We start from the raw sequence: 21,923 nt of genomic DNA on the forward strand, positions 1-21,923 counted from the left end.
GCAGGAAAATCCCACTTTACATAAAATATGTAAAAATATGTAAACTTTTCCTGTGTTTGGGAAGAGCTTGCTTTACAAAAACATTTTTCTCAAGACATGCAGTGGTTTGATCTTGACCCTCTCCTCCAGACAGCTCCCTCATGAGCTGTTGCCATCTTGGTACTCAGGGCCAAGCCTAGCACAGAGGATAATGTGAGGATATTCCAAGTCAGTGATGACAACCAAGCTTTATCCAGAAGACACTCAGCAGCTCCGAAATACAGTGCAGTTGTTTTAGAACTATAGAGGCTCAGATCTGCCAAATTTAAAGGCTCAAAAAATCAAAATTTGGAAACTGGGCAAAGGTGTGAGATATCCTAGCCAAAAACTAATAAAGGAAGAACTGCTTTCCAGAGGAAGCAGCACTGTATTGAACTTGTCTGCTACACTATAAAGAAATGCTGGACGTATTTCCCACTTGCCTACTAAAAGTAGAGGAGAAATTCCTCCTTGTTGTCCTTCTTACAGTAGCTTCAGCTACCCATGCCTGCATGTAAAAGGCCTGGAGAATTAGTACAGTGGTTGAAGTGAGGCTTTGCTGCCTGTTTGTCTGGATCAGTGGTTTGCTCAGGATCTTTCTCTGGCGCTTTCCTCCAAGTCACCTCAGGATAGTACAGAAGATTGCGTAGAGCTCCTGAACATGAAGACCAGTGGTTGTCCTCAAAAAACCGCCCCCCCACCTTAATCATACTCAGCAATGAGCTAAGTGATGGGGGTTGGGTGGCATGGTTTAAGAGCATTGCAAATCCAAGTGCAACTCCATTGTCTCCAACAGTGCTGTTCCTGTTGATGTCGGAAGAACCAGCTGGTGCAGGACTGGAAGGGGACAGGTAGGAGAGAGCAGCAGGATTATAGGAAACATCTGTAGACATCAGGAAATTAGAAATGGTAATTATACTATTTGCTTTCTATTTCAGACTGACTGCAATGAAAATAAAGCGAGATAATCACTGCTTTAGTGTACCCTCTGAGAAGTGCCTGCCTTTGCTGTTGACACATTTCTACTAGCAAAGTGGGTGCAATGCTAATGTTAGGTAGCATCATTTCTCATGGTTAATGGAAGGTCAGTTACAGAGTGCCAGCTTTCTGTGCATCTTCTAAAAGGCTTCCCTTCTCCTCAGAGTAACTCCATAAAGTCTCAGTTTAACTCAATTAGGTGGGGCTATTGTTGCCAGTCCCACAACCTCATGGACCTGAAGTGAAAAAAGCAGCCTCCTGTTTGCCCACACAGACTTCTTTAGTAACATGTCCTAATATCAATAGTTTGGCCTGGAAAGACACTTATATGGAAAGAGTATGCCAAATACTCTGTACTAGCCTTTGGCTGGTGCTGAAAATTTCTGAGGCTGAATTTATGGCAAGTTGTTCTTTTCCTCATGCCATGGTATGCATCTCCCTGGAGGGCATGGCCTGTGCTTTCCAAATGCTGCCCAGTGACATTAGCAAACCCATCAAATGCAACTGTGAAGAATAGGAGTTAGATCTTGATTCTCCCTTTTAGTAATGACAATACTTAGCAATTGCATAGTGCCTCTGTGCTCCCAACACTGTACAGGCCAATTTATTACAGCAGCTGTACGTCAGAGCCTCATGTGGAGAGGGCAGTGTATTAGTTTGCGCATTTGTATGCATATCTTGCAATTGCTGGACATGATACAGAAACAGTCCTGAGGGAAGTCAAGGGTTTATCTGTCAGGGGAGTTCTCAGGCCACTAAGACACAGGTTTGTGCTTCCTCTGCCCCAGGCAACCTTGAATTTTTTGCCATATGTTGGTATGGCTTCCACAGGAAGGCTAGCCTTCGGTTTCCCTAAGCACCAAATTAAAACTCATCTCTTGCTCGACAGACCAAAAAGTTTCAAGTCCACCCCCATTCATGAACAGAACTGAGCCCAGGCTGTTCACTTCCTGAGCAAATCGCTTATCACTCATGTCAGTGGCTGCCAAGAACGGCTTGATCAAGTGTCATCACTACCAAAAGCGGCGGTGAGCTGCAGCACCTGGTCTCTCCCAGGCAGCGTGCCTGTGCAGGAGGCGACAAGCATTTAACCACACTCAAAGGGAGATGGCAACAGCTCTTGGCTCTGCTGTGGCCTAGGCAAGATAAGGCTACTGGCTGTTCAACCAACAGGGAACCTTTTTCCCTGCTGCTCAGGGAAAAAGGCAGTAGGCCATTTAAAAAATATTATTTCGTGTGTATGTATCGCATTTTGGCAGTCCATGGTTGGGGACATTGCAGAAATCTCCACCAACACGTAGGTGTCACCTTCATTTTATGATGCTTACTGCTGTTCTCTTGTGCTTGCTGTGCTCAAAGTATCCTCTTGGGAAAGGAATGGAGAGCAGAGATGAGGAAGTGGGGCAGCGGGGAACGTAACAGGGGAATGCCTGATTTCTAACAGCAGTTTGGCTTGGGCAGCAGACCACCCACAGACAGGTCAGATGGGGCAATCTCTGGCTTGTGCAAAAGTAGAGTTGTAGGCATGGGCTGAACTTCAACTCAAGCAGGCAGATGCCTGGTCAAGGGAAGAAACCACCAGAGTTAGGCAGTGGCTGCAAGGGGTTTTCCCACACTGAAGATGTAGAGTACAGTGTTTCAGTTCTGCTACAGTTGATCTCATGCAAAATAACTTGCCCTCAGCCACCCAAAGTCCAAGAGAGAATTTTAGTTGGAGGCTTCATGAGTCCCACCTTGACACTTGGTCCTCCATAGCACACTGGCTTTCTGCTATATGCATGGCTGATCATGACTACACTGTGCGAGGCAGCGTAATTGAAGGATTCCTGTAATAAGGGACCTGAGCCCCCCAGTCACCCAGTGCTGCATGGCTCCTTAGGATGGTATTGATAAGGCTGTGTTCATTTGGTGCTGTGCTCACCCTCAAAGGAGTCATCAGCTCAGACATAACATTATATGAACATGCACCCAGACCATGTGTCTCTGCATTTCACTTCTGTATTTGGGGCCACTAGGATATGCAGCTGCCTGAAACTTGCATAGTATAATAAGGACTTTGGGCACATATTAGTTGAGATGCCCTGTTGCCACAAAACTCTTCCTAGGCAAGTCCTAAGGCAGTCTAGCACCACAAACTGATTTCCTCTGGTGAACTACGTTTTCAAGGAGATTTCAGTCTGGTTTCTAACTGAACTGATCAGATTTTTAAAAATTTGGTAATATGCAGCATTATTATAAGGGCCTCTTAAAGACACTTTGCTAGTGATACAACAGATATCACATCTTGCTCACATGATCCCTTGTTTTTATTGGCTTGTTTGTTCAACTTACCCTTCCTGTTTCTAGCTGCACAGCTGTACTGTAACAATTGTCTGTATGCACAATAAAGTACATAAGCTCAGCAAGCAGAGTCTTGGTTTCCCCAGACCATGTCAATAGTATAAAAGGAAGGAGAAGCAAGAAGATGTCAAAAGTAGTAAAAATAATTAAAAAAATGAAATGAGATTTGGTGCCAGAAGAAAGAATATGCAGGAGGAAATGCTCAAAAGATACCGGTAGAGTAGGGTAAGTCCTACTCTAATGAAAACCTAAGAGGCCCAAATGACAGGTATGCAGGTATAATAAAAGGTTGTTAATTGCCAGTGAGTGCTGAGGCTATGCAGGGGGGAAGCAGCACTATATACACTAAGGAGAAGTTGTCATCAGCAAGATCATCAGATTCTGAAGACAGAAGACATTTGCTTACTGACAGTGAAGAGCAGAGGGTAGAAGGGCTAAGCAGAGAAGCAAAATTTGTTCTGCCAACAAGACCAGTTGCCCACAGACAAGGCAACTGGCATGGTTGAGGCAGCAGGAGAAACAGCAAAGCTTCATTAAGGAGTCCAATCAATTCAAGGAGAAATGGCCTTGGGCTTTCCTGTAAAAGAGCCAGGCTTATGTAATTGCCTTGTTAACAGCCCCACACAGCTGCTGGCAGACTGAGGCCAAGCAGTCAACATGGAAATACTTTCAGGCAGCAGGAAAAGGACTGTGGATAAAGCTGATATCTGGCTGAACCTAGTCAGACACAGCCACAGAAATGGAGGAATAGAGGCTCTCAGTATAGCATGCTTCTCTCAGGGATAGCTCTTTGCAAGAGGAGTTTTCCTGTAACCTGAAACAGTGCCAACTTCAAAAAGTCATCAGTCTAGTGCTGGGTTTTAAGTCTAGCTAACAACCCTGGTTCTCCTTTCTGAGCTTTTGGGGTGTACTGGTGTCTCACATTAAAGGTTTACTCTGCCGTCATGAGGGCAAGACATTCTTTTTTTTTAAGGGAGGCTGAGATACTCCAGACACTACAACTTCAAGAGAAGAAATACAGCAGGATTCAGAAGCTGATAATTATACGCAGCTACTGTATATGTTAGTGCATTTCAAGCCCTCTAACTACTACCCAGGGGTACCCCGTACACTGCAAAAAGGAGGTAAGCAATCAGTATCATAAAGCACTGAGATATAATGATGCTACTAATTTTACAAAGATCTCTGCAATTACTAAGTTTTTCTAGACTATAAGACTAGATTAAGGTGTTTCCTCCTTTTATGATGTCCTGGGAACTTAGTGTCCTGACTATTCTCTTCACTTTATAATGTCTGTTTTTGAAATACTGGCTGTATTTATCTGGAACAAACAGTTTCAAGAAATTAGTGTCTGTTGTAATGAGCATTTGGCCTTAAAAGAACAGTGCAGAACTCATCCCTTGCTCCAAGAGAACACCAGTGACACATCTGCAGTCTTCTCTAGCAAGTTTATAATAACACTAAGTGTTTTGGGGAAAATATTTTGTATCTGTAAAACATGTGTATTGCCAGCGAACCAGAATTTTGCAGCAGATATACTGTAGCACTCCTATTACTTATGATTATGAAAATCTGGATTGGGGTGCTGAAAATATGGTCCCTTACTCTGACATACCCTGTCAAACATAGTCATCAGATCCCCTCTAAAAGAATGTAAAAATGAAGGAAACTGGTGGGCATTAACTTGGCAGCATGATTTCGATATCATCCGAGAGCCAATGCACCACTTCCCAAATAGTCAAAATCCACAGTCTCTTTCAAACTGCACTACTTTTCCTTTATTTCCTGGTCCCCAAGATTTCTAAACATAAATCTTATCTTCATTAGCTGAACACAGGAACACAGCTTTCAACTTAGTTCTGGAGGAACTCTTGCTGTTCTGGTGTGTCAAGCAGGATATATTCCTGCACAGTTTGCCAGCGACTCCTCTCTGTCTGATGGGCACCCTCAAGCAATAAATGTTGTCTTAAAATTTGGTTTATACAACCAGACATGAGCTACTGTAGGTAAGTAAAATGCAATTATACACGGGCAAGACATGTAGGGGGAAAAGGGGAAGTTGTTTCTCTCAGAAATTAGCCTTTGAATAGGTAAGTCATAGAGGTGGTGGTGTTGTAGGAATTCAGATACTCCAGTTCTGGGCGGGCACCTTCGGAGTCAAAGGCTGATCTCTACCCCGGCGCAGTGGTTCTGATGTCTTAATCTACAGCTGACAACAACTGTTACAACTGCAGCCTGGCTGGACTAGAGCATATTACTTCCTCTGTGTCTTTAGCAGCTTGTACTGCCAGTATATGAAATCTGTGCTTGAGCTACTCATGCTGTTAGCAAATACCTCACAGGTGAAGGGGTGAAACAGTAGTGTTGAGGAAGATCATTAATAAGCACTGTAAGACAGCCTGCTTACCTAGTGCAGTGTTTGCACTGGCTGTTTGCTCGAGGCTCTTGTTCCTGGCATGTGTCCTCGTAAGGATCCTACTTGGCTTCCAGATGTTTCCCTCTCAGACTTCTGGCTGTTTTTCCTACTGGTCTGGGAATTGTATACAGCCTGTCAACTTTCCCCAAACTAATTGATGCTTGTCTGTGTGTACTTCCAGGCCTAGGCCTGGGGAGCTCTCACTGCTTGAAGGGAGAGTTAGTTCCTGCAGGAACAACCGGCAAAATCTCCTGCGCAGGCCACAGAGAGCGGGGGAAGCAACACAGACTCTAAGGCAAGTGCATCCGATTGCAGGTGAGCTCCCTCTTCCAGGAAAGGGGAGAGAGTTTGACAGGAAAACTGTGGATGTCTGCATGTTACTTGAAAGTTGGGAATAAAATACCTGAACCATAGTTACGATTAAAATGCACAGAAATTAATTTAACATGTGCAGCAAATTATTATTTTAAACCATGTGAATCATAATGTTGCTTTAGGCCACTTTTGGAGCATCATAGATGACGATACAATGTGAGGCTGTGTTCTGCTCTCACCTACACAAATTTACATGCTTGGGTAACTGCTTTGAAGGAAATGAGCTGACCTATTGGAACAGCCTGGGTGGTAGGAAATGCCTTAGCTTTATGAATCATTTTTTAACTGCTGTTCAGTTTAGCTTGTCCCTGATTTGCCTCATCTGGAGTGAGAAAAAAAGCCCTGCTTTTCACAGAGATCTGAAATAAGATGAACATCAACAGGAAGAGACTCAGACATGATGTTTCAGGTGGGATGAGGAGAAGACAGCTCTTGGACTAAGAGTGGTTAAAGAGGTTGATTTAGGCAGGTGCATACACAGTCTGATTAATTATCTACTCTGAAGCAATTCAGAAGGCCAAATGAGAAACCTAAGTCACTGAACCATCAGAGAAGGGATGCAGATGATGTAAGGAGCAGGGACAATTCAAAATATTTCAGCTAAATGCTTTCAGTAGACTGTAAATACTTCCCCATTTGGAGTTAAACTCAACATAGATACAGTCTAGTTGTAGCTGCACAGAGATTCAATTCTTTTTAATTCATCATGCTGGGAGCTGAAAACCAGAAGGTAAATGAGCCCACACAGAGCTCCCAACTGCTGCAGCTTTCAGAACTCATCAGTTAGGACTGCGCTATCTTTGTAACACATTGCTATTAAATTAGGTCTACATTGCATACAAGCAGGGTGGACAAGGAGGTTCGTACTTATCTCAGCCAGGAATTTAGTCTAAAAAGATACACAGATATGGTATGGAGGAAAGTGATAGTAAGTATGCAACTGGCAGCCAACTTGAGGTGTGAATGCTAAGTTGTACCCACAGAGATGTCTTTTTTAGTTGGTCCCTGGAAGTTTCAGTTCCCCCAGCAGCAGTTAGGAGCTGGGTCCACGGGGCACTTTCTCGGCAGTGGTCTTTCCTTTGGCTCTGTCTAGAGTTTCCAGTTTGTGGGACCTCTGAAAACCATGATCTACACTGGGCAAGCCAATTCAGGCACAGGAAATTTGCAGTTACGTTTGAAAATGCATATCTAAATTTTCAAGCCCAGTCTGGATCACCTCTAATAATACATTAGGAATTTAGTGATTTCTGTAAATAAATGACTCCAATGTCTACTGAGCAAAATGCATCCTGAGGACAAGCAATCCTGAGCTCCAACATAGCCTTTGATGTGAATTTCTTCTGCAATTTGAGAAAGATAATTATCTCTGAGTAACCTGCTTTTGAAATTCTCCCAATACACCTGTAAAGGAGAAAGCCAAAATTTGTAAGAGCTTTGAAATACTCTACTTATTTCAGTGCTCTATTTCTTTTTCCTATTGGCTAATTTAAATTCTTACATGTTCATGCTGTGACAAATAAGACTCTGGGTTGAATGTTCCTCCAACCTCAAACACAGTTTCTCCAGGTTAAGGCTGAGGCACTGGAACGAGGTGCACATGCAGTGGCGACTCAGTGCCTGCACTCCACTTTTTCATGGGGTAAATCAGGAGAATCTGGCCAGCATGTCTCAGATTTCAGAGATGTTAAAATGAGAAGTGATGAGAAGAAAAATTATATTCAACCTCCAAAAGAGTGATTCAGGAATTTTTGAGTTGCAGAGCACAGGCAGAAGAAATACAATATGACAGTTTCATTTCTTGATAGGTTTTCTTTCCCCAAAATGAAAAGGCCTCCCTCAAGACTTCCAGCTTTGGCCTTTGAGACTCCCAGTGTCTGCTGCAAAGGCTGGAAGGGCCGCTCCAGATGATGCAGTGTGTTGGATCTGAACGTGAAGCTGCTGTGAGGAATGGACCTTGTAAGAAAGGATCTTGAGCATCACACTTCTGAGCAATTCCCTGCAGGGTCTGGTGTGTAGGATGTTGCTCAGAGGTCACTCCAGTCAGGCTCTCAAGGTCATACCTGGAGTAGTGCAACTGTCAGATCCCAGCACCAAGGGCAGACAGCTGGACTGGGAGGGCAGGGTCGAAGAAGGTGAGTCCCATGCTCAGGGCATGAGGAGCGAAAGGGATCTGAACTCTACTATGAATACAAGGAACAGAGGAGAGTGGCTGAGAAGAAATCCCTTGATGATTACAGGCACAAGCTCCTTAAGCTATACAGAGCAGGACTTGATATTACATGAGATTAACAGTCCAGTATCAGTGAAAAGGCAGCTTTGCATTGAGATGGGAGATGAAGGAGAAGATGCTGTAACTTTTCTTGTCTGACTTGTCACTGTTGTGTGACCTGTTACCTCATGCTCCAGTGTATTCAGCAATCCTCTTTCCTTCCATTCTGTTTTCTTTACAGACACACCTGCTGTCTAGAGGACGGATACATGTGTGTATACTTGTTTGCATTGACGGCTCTTCTGCCCCTAACTGGGAATAAATACGCTGGAAAACACTGGGTGTTCTGGAGGGACAGTATTGACAGCTCTATGCAGTGTGTCAAGACTAAGTGGGAAACCAAATTGAACTGTGCGCATTTAACAAGTTAAATACATACTAGCTGTAGGGCCCAAGGGTTGAAATTCCAAGGAAACCTGGCACACAAGCTCAAGTGTGTGTATATGAAAAGAGAGAGGAGGAATAAAGAGGAGCCTTTTCATCTGACCTTGCATCGGGGAAACATAGCACTCAGAAGAAAGGTATTTCAAGAGTATTGACTTGAATACCCCATGATTGCTTTTGCAGTAAGCAATTTTAAAGGATGAAGAAATCCATTCTTACAACAGGAAGAAGAAATACAAAGTAACATAGGTTTTGTTTTTCACACAGGCATTTAAAGAACAGTTCCCAGACTCTTGCAGATGTTATGCCAGTTTATTTTGACTTAGGTTTCCCATAGGTAGAAGTTTGCCAGGCTTGACCAATGTGATGTAGCAGGAAGGAATCATAAACACTTTCGGGGTTCCACGCTTCCAAGTTGAATAGCCACTAGTTTCAGTAAGCAATTCCACATGGGGAAGGAGGGAAGAAACAGTGCCTTCCCGCCCCTTTGGTGGCCCCATCAATACTATTGCTTCAACTCAGCAGAATATAGCTCCTGCCATTATCTTTTCAATGCTCTGTTTGGTCTATTTTTAAATCTCTCAAGGGAGAGAGGTTTGAATGCTACTAGATCTCACAGCTAGAAATCCTTGCTTGTATTTGGTGAGACATACACCTCCCTTTAATTTGATCCTACTATTTCTAGGCATACTGCTTTTCCAATGCACTAAATAATTGTTTCCTCTGTGTTAGAAGGTTTAGTCTGCTGTTTTCTGTCTCACCATGCAGTTACCCTGACTTAACTCCATTCTTCTAAGGCAGCCTTCCCCCTTCTTCACATTTTTGTGTCTTTCTCTGAACAACAAGTTCAGAGATTGGTCTGCATCCTCTAGATATTGTGGTTTTCCAAACTGCATGCAATAATTTGTTGTGCTTGCAAAGCTGTGATCAATGTGAGTGTGTATCTCACCTTAAGAAGCTCTGTGTAGCTTGGTTCAGTGATAATGCAGCAGGGAAAGGTATTTTGTAAAGTACTTCAAGTACTTCAGAAAAACAGTACCGCATGCCAGAGCTACCAACTCCAACACCACCACAATTTGAATTGCGGCCCTATCATGCTAAGAGCATGCGTTTCAGAAGCCTAATATGAGCATTTACTCTGCTAAAGCTAGCAGTAATAAACCAATATCCTTCGCAGATTGGCCATTGCCCAAAACACTGTGTGCATCTCATTATAAAGGGTGGACAGGTTTATTTGCATAAGGACACTTCATACAACAAACAACTTACCACCTTGTTGCCTGTTCTGTGGGTTTTGAGTACTTTTAAAATTTGATCCTGAAGAACAAAAGAAAAGGGGCTTAGGTCTATACCACCTATTCATTTGACAAGTGAGTAAGATTTATCTGGGCCTTTGCTTGGAACTGCTTTCCAGAAGCACCTTTTAGCAAGTAATGCGTTCTTATCTGAGAATTTGGTCTAGTCTCTTTTCTCTTTTATACAGAACACTTCATTTGGCACTATTGGAGCAGATAAGCCTCATTTTTGTTGGTACATTACCAGTACCCATATACTGAAGATAAGATATCACAAAGACATGGTCCAGACTTGATGTTAAAGTAAAAGCATTTCTGGCATAAAACTCAAAGCTGGACACATTGTACCTTGGATGAAGACAGACTTATTTCAGTGTCTTATATGATGCTAGGTAAGAACAAAGTAGCCCATACCATGGACAACAGCTAGGTGTGAAGGAGTTGTGCAGTGGATATATAATAGTCTCTCCTTATACAGCAGATCTCCCGTCTCTAGAACCAGTTCAGCCTCATGTATGCACTAGTGCAAACTACCAAAGGCAAGTTATGACATTATACTTCACAAGTCCTTCAAGCAGGTTCTCTTGCTGCTAGATAGAGCTGCAATCTCATATCCCAAACTAAGGTTGTAAAGTTGGTATTTTAGGAAAGGCAGTGTCCAACTCTCTAGAACTGTTAAGTAGGCATGAACTTGTTAGCTTCATGTTAAGCTAACATGAAATCAGTTAGGAAAATTATCCCTTGTTTGTACGGCTTTGGTCATTTCCATGAGGAAAACCAGCAGAGCTTCTGAGCAACAACTATAGTAGCCATCTTAGAAAGCAATGCTGATTCTTTCCTTTATCCTTCAGATAAGGAAATCCTGGGAATGTGGTAGGAAAGGTATGCATAATATGCTGTTTGACAGCAATATGTCCACCCAATTCAATGGTGGAGTACAGGGAAGAAGGTTTTTCCAGAAAGCCTATTAGTGTGGCATGGGATACTCAAGACAGTCAAAGACCAAAATGGGGAGTAAGGGAGAGGCGAGGTCACAAGAATCATCCCTTCTCCACTGAAACAGTAAAGCTTTAACTTTGTAAACGACTTATTTTAGGGTTTCCTCTAGGTACAAGTAAGGGCTATGGCACAGCCCATGGGGTTTGGCTTTGTCCCTTTCTGACCCTTGAGAAGGGGTTTTATGCAGTCACTGGAATGGGGAAGTCTGGCAAATCTGATCCTTTCCAGCTCTGCTGCAGACATGCTGTTTACTGCCAAAGCAGGTCCTAAATCTGTCCAGACTAAGGAATAAAACAAGGTCATACATGACCTTTCCTAGTATGTTTAAGTACTCTTTTCTTTCTCCACACAGGCACTCTGTATGAGTGTGTCATTTTGATGAGTCGGGAGGAAATGTTGAAAGTAAGTGCATTTGAGGTGAAAATGTTCTATTAGGCAAAAAGAAAAAAGAAAAGTGGAAAAGGAATGTTTTAACTTTTGGAATGAAAGCAAACAGCAGACCTTCCCGTGAAATGGGAATTCTGTTTCCTTTCAGTGCTAATGATAGCATACTAGCTGTGCTCGGTCATGGTCCCTCCGTTACAATGGTGGGCGGGGAATTCGCTCAGCCTGGTGTATTTCTGTGTGTCTTATTGACCTGCTACTCCGAGCATCATAGCAGATAAAAATTTCAGCCCTCTTGACCAAAGAATACTAATTGCGCTTTCCTCCTTCCCCTCCACTTCAGTCCTCTTGGGTGACAGGTAATATAATCATAGCACAGTATTCCTATGGACAGGTAAGGGCCTCTACTGAAATACAGATGCTCTGCAGTTTGGAAAAGGGCATGATTTCCCTATAAATCTGGCAGGATGCGGTAACTTTGCGGTAACAAATGTGCCCATCACAGCATCTGGCTGACCAGGGCAAAAGGAAGAAAGGGCTTCTGATCTCCCCTGTCTAAGACGGTTGAGGGAGGGGATGTGTTGGAGTCTGATGAGGTTTCTACAGGCTCCTGCTGCAACGGAGAATAGAGAACTCAAAGGAATTTTCTCCACCCTGCTCTGGTTTTTGCTAGTGGGGGCAGGACAGGACCCAGGGACTCTTACAGCATCCACACTTGACAGAGCATAGGCCTTTACAGTAAAGACCAACAGCCCAATGCTCCCCAAATGTCCCTGATGAGGCCACTGCGGTGTAGGGACAGCACAGATCCTGGGACTGGGACTGTGTCCAGCAGCTGTGCACAGAAGAGAAGTGGCCAAGCAAGCAGAGAACTGCTCTCACCCCTAGAAAAGCTTTCCCTCTGTTGAGCTGGTGCAACTGGCAAAATGAAGATCCATCAGGAGCTAGGTGCAGAAAGGAGACATGGGAATGTAGGCCTCAGAAAAAGAAATCAAATTTTTTGGTAGGTGCGAAGAAGAAGGGAGCCTTCTCAAAACAAACTTAGTTGCTGCATCTACATGGCTAAGGGAACCCAGAGTACCGAAGGGAGCCAGCAAAGTGAAACTCAGTCTTGGATTGCTTCACCTTGTTTTATGAGTAAAGTTCACAACTCTCTGTGCTCCCAAGCTCCTACAGAAAAGCTGGAAAGAGAACAGCCATAACAACTGTTGAATGTTTGCAGTATTTCCTACTCAGCTGGCTGCAGAAAGCCACAAGCACTTTCAATGGATGCCTTAAGTCACAACATTTTCAGCAAGGTTTATTACAACTACAAGAATCGGACAACTGGACCAATTCTGAAGGTGTAAACCAAAAAACCAGCACAACTTTTTCTCATCCTTTTTGGACTGTGGGCATTAAGAAGATTTAGTGGCTATTTTTATTTAAGAGAGGCTTTGCTTTCATTAGTGCCAACCCTATGCATTTTTAATATGAACTTCTCTTGATTTTGGTGGTTTTGGTGGAAGCTTCAATCATTTCAAATTCTTTTCAGTAGTCATATCACTAGAATGAAAACTGATTCTCAAATCTACTTTGTATCAAGGAGCAGGGTCTTCAGAAAAAACCCTGATGATCATCAGACTCACAAAATTATATGAACTAGCAACAGCAGGGTTTTGCTGCCTGATCTTAAGCAATCACAATTACTGCTTACAACGGGGTGCGTTCCTGATAGCAGAATGGCAATGACTTTTGGTACTAGCTCCTAAGGAGCAGTAAAACCACACTAACCATACTAAGAAAGTGAGCCCAACTATCTTGCTTCTCTAAGTTTTTCAGAAATACTGTCTTTCTGCCAGAGATGTGATGGAAATCAGCTGGCTAGGTCAGCCCTTTGTCCTTCTTCCCCTAGTGCTAGTAATCCCTCATGTGTCCCAGTAGAGCAAAGAGCTGCCAGTTATGCCAGCAAAAAAGCCCAGAACAGCTCTGCCTGCTATTGCTGAAGCAAACAGAGAAATGACAGAGCTTCTCATTCTCGTTGCACAGGAGCATTAAATCTGTTTTTTAATGCAAAAGACTGTAATGACTCTCTATGTCCTGTTCATGCTGTCTGTGAAAAGCTCTTAGGAAAAAGCAGACGGAGCAGGGAATTGGGAGGCGGGAAATCAAATCTTTGCTCTTGGCTCTATTTGTCTAATATCTTCTCATCTGTGGAACATTAACCACCTTTTCTGAAGGCTGGAGTGGGTAGGGAAGACCAAGTGCACTACCTGAAAGATGTTTTGGGAGAGGAGATGTTTTAAAAATATGAATAGATGCAGCAATCTACAGATGATCAGAAAACCTGGCAACAAGGGGAAACAGTGGGAAACAAAGGTAAAGGGACTCAATCTAGAGAAGGAAAGTCATAGGTTAAACATTTCAGAGAACCTTTCTGACAGTCAGACCTGCCATATGTGTTACATGTGTTTCCCAAAAGGAAATGGAGGGCCCATCCCTTACTACTCTGAAAGCACCACTGCACCACGCAGCAGAGAACACCCCAGGGGTGCAGGCCTTTCTGTGTGTAGAGGAGAGGAGATGGGGCAGAGCGCCCGTGACACGACAAAATATCTGTTTCAGCCCTAATTTAGGCTTTGCTCCGTGACTTCCTGTGTACAGCAGTTGTAACAAATTAAGAGTTCAACTCCCCTTCCCCTCTGAGACATCACAGGATGCTGCATAGCAAGAAAGAATAAAACAAGCGTTAACAGTTACTGATTCAGATTCTGACAGACCTAAAAGCCCTCATAAAACCATACAATTGTCATGCCACAATAAGGTCTATGCTGGTTTGATCAGTGTTCAGTCCTTCCCCACACCAAGACCTGCTTAGATAGCCTCTCAAAGACTTTTCTTGTAATGAACATGCCTGATCTTTTACCCTCGCCTGTGGGGCAGGCCAGCACAGATAAGAAGGACTGTGATGTTAACACCTGGGTGTTATCAGAACTGCCCAGCTGACCTATGTGCTGGAAACCTTCAAAGAAAAATTATAGTAGTGCCTCAAGCACACCGTTCCCTCATTTCGTTGTGTGTCCCCTGCTATTAGGATCACACCAACACGCAAAAAAAAAAAAAAAACAAACAAACAAACAAAAAACAAACAAACAAACAAAAAAAAAAACCTCCAGGAAGACGTTATAAAATATTTAGTAAGATCTGTGTTTAGTTGAAATACCAAAAGTTCTCTTGCATCATTTGAGGTTTTGCCAATGTTGCAATTGCCTATCTCCATGCCTCTCCTAAAAATAAACATTTTTTTCCCTCTGCCACTTGAAAAAAGTTTGAAAATCTAGCAAATCCAGTCTTACATGAGTGAAGCAAGCACTATCACTCCCATTTTATATGAATGAAAAAGAAGCAAGGAGTGGTGAAATGCCTTGCTGAAGAGTGTGATACAAGTCACAGAAGGCTTGGACTTAAAAAGCAGGGAATCTTGACTCCTATTTCTGTACCCTTTTCCATCAGCAGCATGCCCATCAACAGCCAAGAGCTCCTCCACTCTTGAAGTTCAAGGCACGCAGCGGGAAGAAAGGTAAGGGAAATGCTTCACGGGCATGCTGTTCGTCTACTTTGCAGAAGCAAGGGCTCTCACGTTCTTGCTCCTGAACCAAAACTCTCTGTCGATAATGAAAGTGAGACTGCATGATCCACCTGGAACCAGGGGGGGACATCTGGGGCTAAATCACAGCCATTACTGCAAGGGATGGGTAGAAATCAATCCCAAGGAGCCCGCTGATCCTGTACGGTTTGTCCACTTCTCTTTATGTGACCGTTTCTTAGGGATTTTTAAAGCCTCTTTTCAAAATGATGCAAGTCTTTTAAAAGTTAACTCTCTTTGCTACCTCAGACTAAAAAAGTAAATGGCAGTCCTTCCTCATTCCCCTTCCACACATGTAATTTCTTCCCCTCCCCGTCCCCCCACGTCCAAATCCAGACTAAACTCTGCCAAATATTCTGAGGTGAGTGGCAGGGGCTGGGGTGGGGGGAGCAAACATTTATCTGAACCTCAGCAAACTGATAGTCTGACCTACCTTCAGTGAAAAATTACTTTGCAAGGTGGAGCTAATGCAGATCTAGTAGCCAGTCACAAGCTAGTGGAAATAAAAGTTTTCTTTACCTCCATGTCCTGCAAGAGAGAGGTGTCCTCGGGGCAATCTTTCTTCCCCACCCCTTTCCCTCTTATCTGTGGGAAAACTTCAGGCGAGCCAGAGTAAAATCGCGCTGCTGTGGAGGGTACGTAATATCGCTCCTGCTCAGCGTGAAAGCTGACAGAGCCCAGCGAGCGGCCCTGCACTACGAACAAGGAAGAAGGGCGGGTGGGTGAGAGGAAGGGAGGGAGGAGAGGAGGGGGAAGCAAGGCAATCAGGGTTTAAATTTAGACACAAATCTAAACAGATACTGTCCTGCCCAGAGTGCTGGGCTCATGAGACAACAAGCAGCAAACTCTGCTGCTGTGCCCAAACATGGGGACACCGTGTGTGCATTTTCTCCCTCTTTTCTTTTTTTTCCTCTTAGTATTTTCTATCACCTTATCTTTCTTCCTCCGCCCGCTCCCCTTCCTGGCTCTATTTCTCTCTTTTGTTTGCAGTTGCTCCCACCATGTGTCTTCTTGGGTCTCTCCCCTGTCCATGCTTTCCTCTCCAAGTCTGCAGGGTCTCCTCCCTTGCTCTATTTGTCAGATGGATCTTCCTTTAGCTGCAATTTCCCCTATCTCTTCTCTCATGCTCTTAGGGAACTGCAGTGCAGATGTCTTTAGGGTGGTTAGAAGGGCAGAAGAGGAGTTGAGAGGTGGTGATGACTGTGTTTGTGCAGAACTGAAGTCTTAAGTGTCCCAGCCATGACAGTAATATCAGCCATACGAATGTGCCACTGGGTGAGTACCCAGCGAGAGATCAGGGCTCCGCTGTGAAAGGTGCTGCACAAACGTGGGCAGAGGAGGCAGTCCCTGTGCAAGGTGTCACTGGCTAGCTGGGAAGCAAGACTAGCTCTTTCCACTCTGATTTTGTTTCTCATACTACTAACTCAGAAGTTACAGGATGTTATTCTCCTTTCACAGAGAAGGACAAGCTTGTGCACTGGAAACAAGAAGCTTCCATGGTAGTAGAAAAATTCAGATGGGAAAAATTAAGCCTCAGGAATGTTTTGCTATGGTTTCCCTTTCCATTCAGATCACAGCGCTGTAAACTAGACAGCTCATTCCTGTTTTAGCAACTGTTTGCACATGCTCCTCCTCAAGAATTTTAGTCCCCACCTCTTGAGAACAGGGTGGTGCAGAGGAATTTGGAAACACTCCCTTTGTCTTCTGCAGCCTCCCCTGCCTCACGTGCAGCTGCAAAGGGACACAATTTCATGTCATCATTTTGTCTTGGGGACAGAAAAGGGTTAAAGCATCTTTTCTGAAAGAGATGCATACTTTTCCTTCACGGTTTTTCACAAGTCCCTGCTGCCTTCAGAGGAAAAGCACTCCAGAATGTATTTAAATGTGACCATCATAATATTCCAGATGACCATTACAAAAAATCACCTCAGCATGGTTGTTCTTAGAGTACCCTTAACTGTTGCTGTACTGCATGCAGTAGGACTCCTGTGGTTCTTCAGAAAGTATAAGAATTAACAGATTTAAATCACAATCTCATTATCTCTGAAGTTCAACATACAATGGTTACTCAGTCTTTAGCCAAAAGAATGATATGCTGAGTTGCTACAGTCTGGAGGTTAGGCAAAAGGACTAATTAATTTTCTGTTGCTGAAACACTGGATTGGTTGAAACCCTTCTGCTATAAGCAATCAGCAGATGTTGCAACTAGAAATCTAAAGATTTCCCCTTTAGAGAGAATGTCTAAAAGAAATGTGAGAATGAAATTCCTCCTTGGTTGGTAATCCTATTGATTTCTTAAAGTCACAATAATAGTACCCTGGGAGAGGAGATAGGAAATGAAGTGATGAGAGCAGGATTAGAGAGGGAGGGCAGGATGCTCTGACTGCCCATGCTTTGCTTGTTGCAGGGACAGAAGGAGGATTTCGCTGTGGACATTGGTCACAAGTGTCATTTTCAAGACATGTGCCATGAAACAGACCTTCAAAATCACATCCCTCCAATGATTGCTTCATTCTAGTTGGGATCTATTTCAGTATTTCTTTATGCTTTCAGGGGTTGTACTCCGCAGAGGAAACTGTCTGCTTAGGTCTACGAAAAAGGAAACTGCTAGGCCATATATTAAAGCAAAGGTAGTTATGGCTGCCCCATCAACATATCTTGTCATGAGGCAAATCTTTTCTACCTGTAAAGTTTGCAAATGCCATTGCTCTCAGCATGGTACTCAGTACTCAGTTTATTAATGCTAAATCTTTCTTTCTGAAGAAGCAAAGAGAAGACAGAACTGTGCTGTATATTGCTCTCCAAACAGAAAGACAGGAGGTGTGGATTACTGTTTACTTTCTTGCTTCTGGACCAAAAATCTAAAACAACCAACCTGCTTGCTTCAAGAACTTTGTGACGAATGTTTTAAAGGAGATACTAAGTTAGACTGAAGAACTGGCTGTTTTTCATGCAACATGTGCAAGTATAAATGTGACGTATTCTAGAGTATGATCGTCTACATCTCTGTGTGTATCTGTTTATAGGTCTTCTGGGATAGAGCAGCATCTGTGAGATTGTCTAAGGTGTTCCTATATACAAAAAAAATATTTATACATCTATTCTGCTCAGGAAAAAGAAAAATGCAGTCATCACAAGTGTCAGTAAAACCAATTCTATGGGGAAGTTCTATCTGAGTGATAAATACGCTGCCTTTGTGGACCTCTGGATTTTGCAGCTTCCCAGACAATTCCTTTTGATACAAGTGAGACCAGACCAGAAAGTCCACTTCAGACCAAATGACTGCTGCTCCTGCTACATGCAATATGTGAGGGAGAGGTGCAAGGCAATCATTCACCCTGGCATTCCTGCAAAAGAGGTAGCAGAACTAGTTCCACCATGCTGAGAAACACCTTGTGTAATATTTGCCGGCATCTTGCATTTTGGAGATAATGTATGGACCATGGGGCTCCCATAAGATGGTAAATCAACCAAAAGGAGTTGCAGGGACATGGCAATTCTTTGTTTAGAGAGCCCTCCAGGAAGAAAGGCTTTGAGTGTATGTGAGACTTTGAAGCAGATATTTGTGTCCCCATGGCTATATCATTTGGGTGTGTCATGTGGGAAAGCATGTTTGTGAGGATGGTGGATTAGCAAAGGGTGGAGGGAGCAGTAGTCTCTGCAAGACTGATTGAATCTCTGTACTTTCTGGAGGTGTTTGGTTAGAATTTATTAGGCCCTGCCTGTCAGAGCCAGTACCTAAGACTTCTGTCCATCTGTCTGTATTTGGCTGCTAATGTCCAAAGCATTTCCCAAAAATTTAATATTATTAACCAGCATCTGTTACCAACTTGTGTTTTTTTTTGATCCCCTTGAAACTGGGGTCTTAGCCTTTTCTGTTCCCACTCAAGTAACTTAATTCTCAACTGAAAAAAAGAGGATAGAGTAACCACAGGGGGGGAAAAAAACCAACTTGTATTTCAAAGATTAATCAACTCTAAAAGCCAACATCCTGTTTTGTATTGGGTTTATACCTCAGCGCCTGTAGCCCTCCTCTGACAATGGCAAGCTGACAGGAAGTGAACATGAGCAGTATTTTCTATGGGAAACTTGCTTTTTGAACCCACCTTTTCAATTACTGTGCTCTGAATTATCTGCTCCCACCAACACTGCCTTAGCCCCTCAGCATTAAACTAGCACTGCAAACTTTAAACCTCACCCTCCTCTTCAGGGAGTTATCAGCAGGAAATGAAGTCAGTTGGAACGCTTTGTACTATTGATATTTTTTGTACTAATTCTGCAGCTGCACTTGAGCACATCTGAAAACACGCAGGCACACACACTCACATAGGCGCTCGTGCGGGTGCACGCACACGTGCACGCACATGCACGGAGACTCGCGTGCCAGGCATTGTAGACCTCTGGGAATTGATTTGAATGGATAAGCCCCATTACCAAAGATGCTGTAACTAAATGGAGGGACATGGTTATAAGTGATTCTAGCTAAGCTGTATTGGACAGAAAGAGCAAGACATAGTGTGTTGCATGGTGGCCACATAATGCCAGATCTGTTTGACTTCAGAGAACAAACTGAACTGAGGTACTAAAAGGTATGGCTTCATCCCATTCTATTTATACAGTGATGGGACAAGTATTAACAACATCAGTCATTGCTAGCCTGTGTCTAGACTGGATAACTCTTCTACTAGTTACTAATTTTACTATGCAACAAGACATAATATAAATTAAAAAAAATTACATCAGTGCAACAAGACTTAATATAAATAAATTAAAAAAAAAGTTACATAGGAGCTGATACAATCCCTAGTATCCTTGCTGGATACAACCATATTTTGTACTGTTCTCAGACCAGTTCTACTGAACACCTCTCAGCGTCACAGAAACCAGTGTTAGAGGTGGCCCTCTCAACAGCTGCCTCAGCATGCTGGCCAAGGTCTGCCTGAACAGCAAGCTTTTCTGCCTGAAAACTGAACACCATTTCTGATCCCTAATGGGTAAACTAGAGAAAGTTTACATTGCCATTGTCTGGGTGGCGGCTGTTAAAAAGATAAAAGGACTTTTTGCTGAATGCCAGTCCAGCACTATATTTATTTTACCAAATGTTAATAAATATACAAATGAAAGGAGCAGAAGCTAAATTTCCAGGCAACTTGAACTGGGAACTCTGAGGACAAGAATAAATAAATGCATTATGCACAAGCATGCAACACAGTTTCTGTGTTTGGCACTGTTCTGTGTTGTGTGCAATTTCCTAACAGTAGTTGCACTGCATCGTTGGACAGGGCTGGTATCTCTCTCCTGAGGCTGATATCTCACCAACGTTTTTAGAAACAATTTGCATGGTGGGTCTGATGTGGCACTGAGCATTGGCAACTTCAAAGCATTGAGTACTTCAGCTTTTGCCAGAGCTGAATCAGAGGTCAGTTGCTTCTGTCAAATGCTTCTGCGGCAAGTAACTTTAATCACTTGTCACTTGAATGCAGAGATCTGGCCTGGCTCACAAATCAAGCACTATTCACAACAAGATTGCATAGCCCGCAAGTGTTATCTGGTCAAGGAAAGGGTCCTGTTCACAGACAGACTACATGATCTAGACAGGAAGCCTGGACCAGCTCGGAGATGGACTGTGTATCTGAAGAGAAAACTTGCCTATCCCATAGCACAACTACACTATCTAAAGGGAGAGCTGGCTCAAGGTAAAATCAACTATAAAGATGGCAGAGAGAACATGATGACACATGAGCTGGACACAGACCTTTTACAGCATCTGTGCATGTTCTGCAGAGATGTAGCTTCCAGATTCAGCTTGTGGCCCACGGCATGTAAGCCAGGCTGAAATTAAGGTTGTTCCACTAACTGGCCAACCTCTGTGGAGGGAGTAAAGTGGCTCCATCTATGGTAAGACATTACTGTGCGTTTATTGTTTTTATAATGTAGATAAAAACAGGAGTTGAAAAGGAGAACTAGCGGCTAGCAATACATTCTTGATCTTGTTACGCAAGGATCCTGGAAGCTCTTCAACTCCTTGCATCAGAACAGAAAGAGCCCTTCTCCTTTCTCTGAGATGTAGTTGAGTAAGTGAGGGAGCCCTGGAGATTTACTCCAGATAATGCATTGCTTCAGAGCAAGCTGAAAGAGTCGAAGACCTTGTTCTTCACCCTCCAAATTTGCCCCACATTGACCAGCCAGAAAGCACAGTGTCAATACAAGCTCTTTTCAGTCAATGCAATGTGCAATACAGGCTATACATTGGCATGTATTGCTTGCTGCAGACAGTACTCAGCTTAATAGATCCCATTCTCCTTAGCACAGACTGCCAGTACTATTTCAATAAATCCTGTTCAACTCCGACTGCTGATCAGACTCATCAGCTCTGTGCCTGTGCGCGGGCTGTGAGCAGGTGCAGTGCACCCAGTCGCTGCAGGCTGAGCAGCTGAGGCTGGGACAACAGCACCCCTTCGTGGGTGCTGACAGGGAAGCCAGCAAGAGCCTTTCAAGGCTGAAATGCAAAAGAAAGCCAAGGAAAACTTGGGACATGTGTTGTTACTGTTTGGATGGCTCACTTTCTTGTCTCCTTAAATCCCACTTCACGTGTCAGTTGTGGCAGAGGAAGAGAAGGATGATTTTGTGTGCTCTCCAAAAGGTTCATTTTGAATCTCCTTTCACAGAGTGATCTGTGATGGGGCTGTGCACTTCCAGTATCATGCACTGCTCCTGGCAAACAAGAGATGGCTACACTCTGCAAACACATTCTGTTAATAAACTTAAGCTGTATAACATAAAAGCTTTCCTCCTTCCTATGTTTTATGTAAAAATCAGTTGCCAACTATCCCTCCCTCA

General features: G+C 43.4%; 1 protein-coding gene across 3 annotated transcripts in view; it reads right to left on the reverse strand.

Annotated features, from left to right (window-relative positions):
- Positions 1 to 15,776, reverse strand: part of RCSD1 (RCSD domain containing 1) — a 35,272-nt gene extending 19,496 nt beyond the window's left edge. For 2 of the 3 annotated variants that reach the window (XM_062597249.1, XM_062597231.1), the window contains exon 1: positions 15,603 to 15,776. In XM_062597249.1, coding sequence (XP_062453233.1) covers positions 15,603 to 15,608 — 6 coding nt within the window. In that variant the 5' untranslated portion in view covers positions 15,609 to 15,776. Of the gene's footprint in view, positions 1 to 10,049; positions 10,098 to 15,602 lie in introns of all 3 variants that reach the window. The other variant, XM_062597240.1, reaches the window with a different exon arrangement.
- Between the last annotated feature and the right edge of the window lie 6,147 nt (positions 15,777 to 21,923).

The sequence above is a fragment of the Rhea pennata genome, chromosome 1, assembly GCF_028389875.1.
Source record: "Rhea pennata isolate bPtePen1 chromosome 1, bPtePen1.pri, whole genome shotgun sequence".
Classification (NCBI taxonomy): domain Eukaryota; kingdom Metazoa; phylum Chordata; class Aves; order Rheiformes; family Rheidae; genus Rhea; species Rhea pennata.